This window comes from Sphaeramia orbicularis, chromosome 13, assembly GCF_902148855.1.
Source record: "Sphaeramia orbicularis chromosome 13, fSphaOr1.1, whole genome shotgun sequence".
NCBI classification, from domain to species: Eukaryota; Metazoa; Chordata; class Actinopteri; order Kurtiformes; family Apogonidae; genus Sphaeramia; species Sphaeramia orbicularis.
Window position 1 is genome coordinate 28,713,674 of NC_043969.1, and position 8,523 is coordinate 28,722,196.

Genomic DNA, 8,523 nt, shown 5'->3' on the forward strand with positions numbered 1-8,523 from the left:
AAAAAATGCCTGTCAGAATTAACCCGGGCCCTATACTTCCATTAGCATTCAGTGTGTGACGTCATCAGTAATCGACAGTCCCACATGGTAGCTTGTTGAAGTTTGGACAGCACTTTCAGAGGTACCGTATTTTTCTTGTATTGCACTCATGTCACAACACTATCGAAAGGTATTTTAATAAGTAAAACCACAGCAGTGTGTTTTTATAGCTGTAAAACCGATCAAATAATTACATGTTTACTTGTGTGCTAAATGCTAACCAGTTAGCAGCGCTAGTTACTGGTTTGAGAGTTGTCTAGTTGATTTCAGAACATCGGCTTACTCAAGTCGGCTCTCTGGGAGAAAATGTGAGGGCCACCGTCTGTAGCTTCATGTCCTTCAACAATTTGTGTTAAAGACATACATAAATATTCACACTTCACAAAGTCTCACTACTTAGTTAATCACTAAGGTACTTTCCTGTCCGACCAAGATGCCAAAAACGGATTGTATCTTTTCTAAATGCATGGTTGATTGTTTTCATTTCATGCATGTTTTTCTGTCATTCCAGAGTCAGCTACTGTAGTGTTCATTCATTATGTTTAACCAACGGCTTATCTCAGATTCCAAATGTTCATCTTCCTTCTTCTCCAGTGAAAACTGTTTATCTCTTCAGTGTGTTGATTTTAAATGTTTGTGATCAGCTAGCTAAATAATGAAGTGTTCCTTCTAAAAAACTGTCCAGCTTTACTTTACCATACTTTATCATATAAACTTTACTGAACTAGAAGCACTCGGAGAGTTCAGACCTCCGCCAAGGCAGATGAGTGCCCCCCCATCACCACCAAAATTTAATCATTTGTTCCTTGTACCAGTATCAACATTTCCTGAAATTTTCATCCAAATCCGTCCATAAATTTTTGAGTTATGTTGCACACAGACAGACAGACAGACACAGACAGACCAACGCCGGCAAAAACATAACCTCCTTGGCGGAGGTAAAAATGCATTGCCACAAATCTGAGATTATAGAAAAAAAATTATAAATAAATGTCCTTGTAGAGATAGATGGCTCTCACAGGACAACAACATTACTGGTATGACCTTATAGAATAAATACATTGCCATAGACTCATTAAATTCATATTTTGTAAGTGAGCTCAATTTAAAAAAAAAAAAAAAAAAAGTAAATGATGTAACAACGCAGACGGAGGAATATGAATCCAGAAAACATCATATATATAGTAGTTAAAGACTTATAGGGATTATTTTACTTCACAATGACTACTGTTACTCTTCATATTTAAAGTATTTTTACATAATACTTGGAGCCTTTAATTATAGTTGACTGTTTTCACAATGGAGTTTTAATACTTTAAAGAAAAGTATCATATTCCTTTACCACTGACAACAGCTTGTCAATCTTCCCCATGTGATGTGACATTTCATAGGGACAGCATGGCCAGGCAGTGGTGTGAGGGCCACTCCGCATCCATCCTGTGTGTTGGGAGGGCTCCTGGTCCTGAGGGTCTCCTTGCTTCAGGCTCAGAGGGGGGAGAAGTCACTGTTTGGAGCCAAGAGGGAACCATCATAGGCCATGTGATCCTTCCTGGTGAAGACGACAGTACAAGTGTTGTATTTTCACCTGTTGCTCCAGCTCAGCTCTATGTGTCACATGGAGACAGAGTGAGCGTACTGGACCCCAGAAACCTGAAAAGCACTGTGGAGAGTTTCAGGGTGCAGGGGAGGAGGAGATCAATGCATTGGCACTGAATGAGACTGGCTCCGCCCTGGCAGTGGCTGATGACTCCGGAGCAGTTCGGGTTCTGGAGCTTCCTGGAGGAAAAGCGTGCAGGACTCTTCGCAGACACACTAACATCTGCTCCTCTGTTGCTTTCCGACCTCACAGGCCAAACAACCTGGTGTCAGCAGGACTGGACATGCAGGTAAGGGAGAGTGAAGATAGAGCAAATATACAAATCTCAATATTCGCTGGCGTTGCAATTCAGTTTGAGTAAGATTCAGTGAACTCCCTCTTCTTTAGGAAGTTCTTTCAAAAGACTGCATCAATATACAGCATTCTTAAGCAGCAGCATCATCTCAACACTAGTATCTGTGTGACAAAATTAAGTAAATAAATAAAACAAAAACAAAACGTAAACCCTTCTACAGATCATTACAAGTAAAGGTATTTGTGATTCATCTTTAAATTGAGAAATTCACAAACCTCTAAAGAAATCCGCCATGTATTATAATTACTCCAAGTTTTTAGTTTTATTTCATATTTCATTTAGTGTTTTTGATTTCACTAGTTTTACTTTGCAATTGCGTAAGTGGCTTTAATTTTACCTTGAGGAAGTGACTAATTTTAGTAGAGTTTTTATTTAGTTTTAATTTTTCAGGTTTTGTGTGACAAAATTGTTGATTTATTGAAGGTGAAATGAACTGATTCACCAAGATATTGTTTACTGATGATCCAACCCTGTGCAAACCAATTTTGAATCAGTAAATTTCAGTGGGAAAATCAAGATCATTTTACCTGGAATTCCATTTTACTTTAGTTTGTGTTCAATTATTTAGTTGTTTGTTGTGTTTTTTAAAATGTGACATGATTTGTTGATGAAGCCATTTTTCCACTGATAGCTTTCATTAACTGTAACAATTTGTATATTTGTTGATTTATTCACATTTTGTTGTCGCTGTTCAGGTGATGCTTTGGGGTCTTCAGAAGACACGTCCCCTTTGGACCCTCAACCTCCAGGATGCAGCAGAGGAAGAGGACAACCACCAGCAGCGTCCCGGTCAACTATTCAATCCACCCCTGATCCACTGTGCCTCAGTGGCAACTTGTGGAAACATTTTGGGATGTGCAGCAGAGGATGGGCGGGTCCACCTGATGCGTATTGGCAGCGGCTCTAAACTGGAGCAGCAGGGAGCAGTCAAAGCCCACAGTCAGGGAGCATCGCAGGCCCACTTCATTAGCTTCCTTTCTCACCCGTACTGGCTCATCACTGGAGGGAATGATGGCCAAGTAGCCCTGTGGGACCTCAGTAAGCACCCGGTGGTGGCTCCAGAAGCAATAAACAAATCTCAGGTGACTGCAGCCAGACGCAAGAAGGGTAAAAGCAAAGCAAAAAACAAAGAACAGTCCCAGGAGAAGGTAAAAGCCCCACTGACGGATCAAGAAGAGAAGGAGGAAGCTGAAGTGGAAGACGGAGCAACAGCCGGGGTAGAAGAAGTGACAGAGAAGTCTGGACCCAAACTGAGAATCAGCCATGGGGATAAGGTGAACTGGCTGTGTCCCACTGAGCTGAAAGGACAGCCCAGTGTGGTGGTGGCAGATCAGAGCTCCAGTCTGACTGTCTACTCTCTGACACAACTGTAGACTGTCTGCTTTATACCGAGATGCAGTTTTGAAGTGCATTAATGAGATGTTTTTGGATGCACTCCTGTGCATGTTACTTTTACAAAATGAGGGTGTCACTTTGTGGAATTTCAGTGTAAACGATACTTGACATAAGAATAGTTTTTAAGTTAAACAGGTTATGATTGTGATGGGGTAGTTGTATGGTCATGGCATTTAGAGGTCATCCCAGACAACATTTGATTTGTCTGGCAAACTCTGTAATCATTTCAGATAATGGTTTGGATTTGGTTTTCATCCTTCAAGGAAAAATGTATTTTTCAATGAAAAATGCATAATTCCACTTAATTTATGACCATTATTGTTATCGTGTACAACTGCACATTTACAAAAGCAGATAAAGCCGCAAAAAGCTTAAAAACAGAGTTGTAAAGAAGGTCCACTTAGAACATTTCCAACCATCAGATCTAGGAAGTGTTAGTTATAATAATCTCCATATTGATTTGGTGTCCAAAATGGCTTAGTTGCTTATAATAAAACTTACTACAGTATAGATAAGCCCTTATGAAGATGTTGCACTGTTTTTCTAGTTTTACATTGATAGAACTGGAAGATGAATCTGAAAACGGCTGCAAACACCCACTGAGCAACTGTTTGTACTGATCAGATCCTCAATGTACTACACCTAAACTGTAACTGCTTAAGAAAATTTAAGGCGCACACCTCCCATCAGAAGTACCTCTACTTCTGACTTATAGAAACGCTGTAACCACTTACAGTAAGATGCTTTTCCTCCCTGGAAATCTGATATGTGCAACCAGCTTTTTCATTTTCTGGAGTATCTATTTTTGTTATTCATTATAAGCCTTCATGTTTGATTTGTTTCAGTGGTTATGTGTGCGTGATACAATAAAAATTATATCTTTTTTTTAAAAAAAAGACTTTGCTGTTTGACACTGGATTCCTTTTAATTTAATCTGCAATACAAGCATTTTTGTGGACTATAAAACTACCACATTAAACCAAGAAAATTAGCTTTTCATGTTTAATTGTCTGTGGTGGATTTGGGTACACACACATCAATCCAAACCATGTGCCAGACTGAAAATAATACTTTTTGATCTCTTTAAAGCAGCACAATTCTGATGTGTCATTTATTTTCCTCATACATTACCACACCAGACAAACTGTCTCTTTTGCTGAAATTTAAGTGAACATTTTTATATAACTTGAACTTATTTTTAATTACTTTAAAGCATCAAAACCTTTTTATCATCAGTTCTTTAAACAAGCCAAATAACTATACACAAAAACACTTTCTGTATGACTACAATCAGTCCATACATTCATTGCAAATGCAGACACACTTCACACAAAACTAGCATTGACTTTCAAACAAGCAAAACAGTGTTTTACAAGAACACCAGAAAAAGGCACAAGGCAGTCTGTCCGTGCATGACCTGTTTTCACACAGCAGCCTCCAAGTCAGACTTGCTGAGACAAATTAAAATTAAAATGGCGATTGTCAGGTCCTCAGTCAAAAGAAAAAGCTCAGAATTATTTTAATCTGCCAAAATGAACAGCAATTGCTGAAGTTTACAATAAAGGCTCTGAAATAAGTATTTCACTAAACCATGTCACTTTAAGATGATAAGTTATAGGAAAAATTACACTGAAAAGCAAATAATTTCTCAGCACTGCACAGCAACTGTACAAAAACACTTTCCACAATATCCAAAATTATTTTCATAGTGTGATATTTTTCACCATATATGTCAACGTTCATTCACCTTTAATGTCCTTTCAGGTTCTGCCCTTGACAGGCGCCACAGACAAGACCGTGTTCACTGAATAAGAGGTTAAAGTTACACATCCCCATTGAAACCGTCTCCTAAGATCTGAGGTGACAGTGTTGAGGTTATCTGATCTGAGGTCTGCGCCTCTAAGGCAAATTTTCTGCACTGGATACATCAAGCTGTAGATTTCACAGTTTCGCCAGGCTCTTCTCCAGATTCTCAATGTCGGCTTCACCCTCTTCACCTTTGCTACCACGGGCGCTACATTCCAGGAACTCCACCTTCATGGGCAGCTGACTGAACTCGAAGTCCTTGCCTTTCTTTCCCAGATACACACTGCCGCCAACAGAGCCATCCTGAGAGCTCAATGCTGCAGAACGTGTCACTCGCAAAGTGTTGCTATGACAAATCAGAAAGCAGGTGTATGGTTTTAAACAAAGAGGGCAAAACGACATTGACCAGGAGACTCAGCACATCCAGAGCTTAAGAAAACTCATGTCAATAGACAAAGCACCAAATTAAGAGAACATCAGATTGACAATATGCACGATAAATAATAATAATAATAATAATAATAATAATAATAATAATAATAATAATATATCACACTTATATAGTGCTTTTTGGACACTCAAAGACGCTTCACAAACAAACACAACAAAAAGAACAAAGAGAAAAAAAAGAGGCTCAAAAAAATGCAAGTTTGAACAGGTCAGTTTTGAGTAGGGACTTGAAGTTTTGTATTGAGTCTGAGTTCCTGATGTTTTGTGGGAGTGAGTTCCACAGGGTGGGGACGGCTGCAGTGAAGGCTCAGTCCCCACACTATTTACAAATGTACTGCAAAAACTCACAAAACAAATACGTTGTAATGCCATAACCCATTTGCCATAGATCTAGTTTATGAAAGGTTTTCTTTATTTTCTTGCTCTTTGTCCAATCTAAAATAACAGTACAATGAGTCCTCCTGGTCACTGCACTACATGAACCCTGTATGAAATAATCACAAAACATATGGAAACTACTTGAGCGCTCAAAAATACAGAGGTGTCCCAAAGAAATTTCCATTATCTGAGATGTCCATATCGGAGTGACTACAAGGTCAGGAGAAATGAAACTTAATAGGATTTATTTTGGACATAAATGTTTTATTCTACAATTTCAAACGAAAATTCTGGGGGATGGTCATTTTATAATGTTCCAAAGTTATTACAGATGTTCAATGTGTGCGCCGCTTGTGACGCGGCACACATCAAGTCGGTAGTGGAGTTTCCTGCCACACTCGCTGCAGCATGTCATGTGTACCATTCTCCAGAGCCTCAGTGATTCTCCTCTTATTCTCACATACATTTACTGGTTCTACAGCCGGAGATTATAGGATTTTAAAACAAGAGAAACGATCTGAACAATTTAAATCTAAAACTTTTACAGATTTTAACGAGCATAAGACCTTTCCTTTTTAACATCAGCTAGAACAGGCCTACAACTTCTAAGATAAGGAATCTTTATATAACATGCCAATTCAAGTCACATATCATATAAAGTCATTTTGTCCTTTTCGCACTTGAAAAGTACACACTTTAAATGTTGCCATACATACAAACACCCTCTAGAGGTTGCATTTAATTCAATGTAATGATTGCTAATTTCATTTTCCAATCAATTTTTTAAAATCTGTCAAAATGACATTTAATGTACTTTAAAGTTAAAAGTAAATCGGTTTAATTGTTTAGTATCCGATCAGCTATCTCAGACTGTCTGTCTCTCAGTGCGAGGCAGTGTCTGGTGGTTTTATCAGTTGCCTACTACTACTGGAAATGATTAGATAACAGAGAACAGAGATTCTCCAAATTTGGAAGTTTATCATACAGAAATACTTACAGTTTCCTTTTCCAGCTGCTGCTGAATAAGTTTGGCTGATTTTGCCATGGTGATATCTGTTAAAGAAACAGATCAGTGAATAACTAAATCACAACACATGCCATTTTAAGTGAAGTCAGCTTCTTTTGTAGGCAGTGCAGGGAAGTTTTACCTTGTTGTTACATGCCACCATTAGAGATGGGGCATTTCTCGAGATCACACTGTCTGTCAACAGCACATACAGAAACTCTGCCACGTCTCTCACTTCTTTCTGGAAGATAGCACTATCCACAACAAACAATATCGCTCTGAAGAAAAAGATCAGAGTGAGATGTGATGATAAGATCAAAGATGTCATAACATAAAGTAAGGTAAAGTTCATAATAGTCAGGTCAGACAAGGCAAAGTGTAATACTGTATGATATTCACACATGACATCTGCACTCACCTGGCTGCAGACTTGAACTTCTCCAAGTACTGAGGTCGAAGGCTGTCATGTCCAGGCAGGTCTATGAGAGTCCAGGTACTTCCCTGAACACAGGAAACAGAAGGGGAGAAATTGACACACTCATTATAACATCATAACACATAATGTCAAATTACAATACCAACTTTTACTCACCCTGTCGTTTTTTGGCTTTGTACGGAGCACTGCTGTCGGTGATCGAGGTCTGTGTTCGTTTGAACTTTCCTGACAGCAGCTGCAAAAATCATAAAATTATAAGAAGTTAGTATTTAACATGAAGTGCAGATCAGCTGAGCATCCTAATGACCAACGTGGCTCACCCGGCTGAAGAGCAGAGTTTTCCCGGAGTCACACAGTCCGACCAGCAGCACAGCACTGCGCACTGTTTTACTGGTGAGAAAGTACTTCAAGAAAACTGAAACACAGCCACAGAAAGGTTTAGGTGGTCACTGGCATGTTCCCTCCAACACGATAATAATAATTTCTCATTGACCATGAACGAGGATGTGCTGTTCTAACATCTACTGAAGTTTGCTTTAGCTTTCAGGTTAGGTTAGCTAGCTGACTTTTTAGCTTGATAAAAACTATGAAGGACTCTTCCACTTTATTTTTTTTATAACGGTGGGATAAAGTACAAACTATTACACCCTGCTGGCTAAACTGCTATCCAATTAGCGTATGCTTAGCTAATTACGCTGAGCTTAGCATAGGCCTAGCCTGCTAAGCTAATGTTAGCATGCTAACTTTTGCAATTTCTTACCACAGGTGATGATAACAACCGCCAGAGCAACGATCACTCCGATCAGAAACACGGGGTCTTGCTGCTCCAGTTGCTCACGCAGAGACTCAATGTACGGTTCAAAAGGGTTTTCTGTCATTTCTACGTCTGTCTGTTCTCCCATATTGCCGCCTGGGTTGTCTGCCTCCATCCGTCCGGCTCAGCTCACATGAGACTGGGACACGTCTCCCTTCTGTCTGCACCCTACAGGCTCTGCCACCAGAGGGCGCTGCTTCACAGTGCACGCTTTATCCCACAGTGGTGTCTTGGCTAGTTCAGAACT

At 39.5% G+C, this 8,523-nt stretch overlaps 2 protein-coding genes across 2 annotated transcripts; one reads left to right on the top strand and one right to left on the bottom strand.

Moving 5' to 3' along the window:
- The first annotated feature begins 60 nt into the window (after positions 1–60).
- Positions 61–4,269, top strand: wdr53 (WD repeat domain 53). Its single transcript, XM_030152307.1, is given in 4 exon segments — positions 61–121; positions 1,431–1,705; positions 1,708–1,925; positions 2,687–4,269. Coding segments are annotated over 3 exon segments (1,164 nt in total). The 5' UTR covers positions 61–121; positions 1,431–1,437; the 3' UTR covers positions 3,365–4,269.
- Positions 4,270–4,292: 23 nt separating this feature from the next.
- On the bottom strand, positions 4,293–8,435 carry srprb (SRP receptor subunit beta). The gene is made up of 7 exons (XM_030152308.1): positions 8,223–8,435; positions 7,783–7,877; positions 7,615–7,697; positions 7,445–7,522; positions 7,169–7,304; positions 7,018–7,073; positions 4,293–5,538 (listed from the first exon to the last, which is right to left on the bottom strand). Exons 1-7 carry the CDS (start codon positions 8,389–8,391, stop codon positions 5,328–5,330), a joined length of 828 nt encoding a protein of 275 aa, XP_030008168.1. The 5' UTR covers positions 8,392–8,435; the 3' UTR covers positions 4,293–5,327.
- Positions 8,436–8,523: the final 88 nt, after the last annotated feature.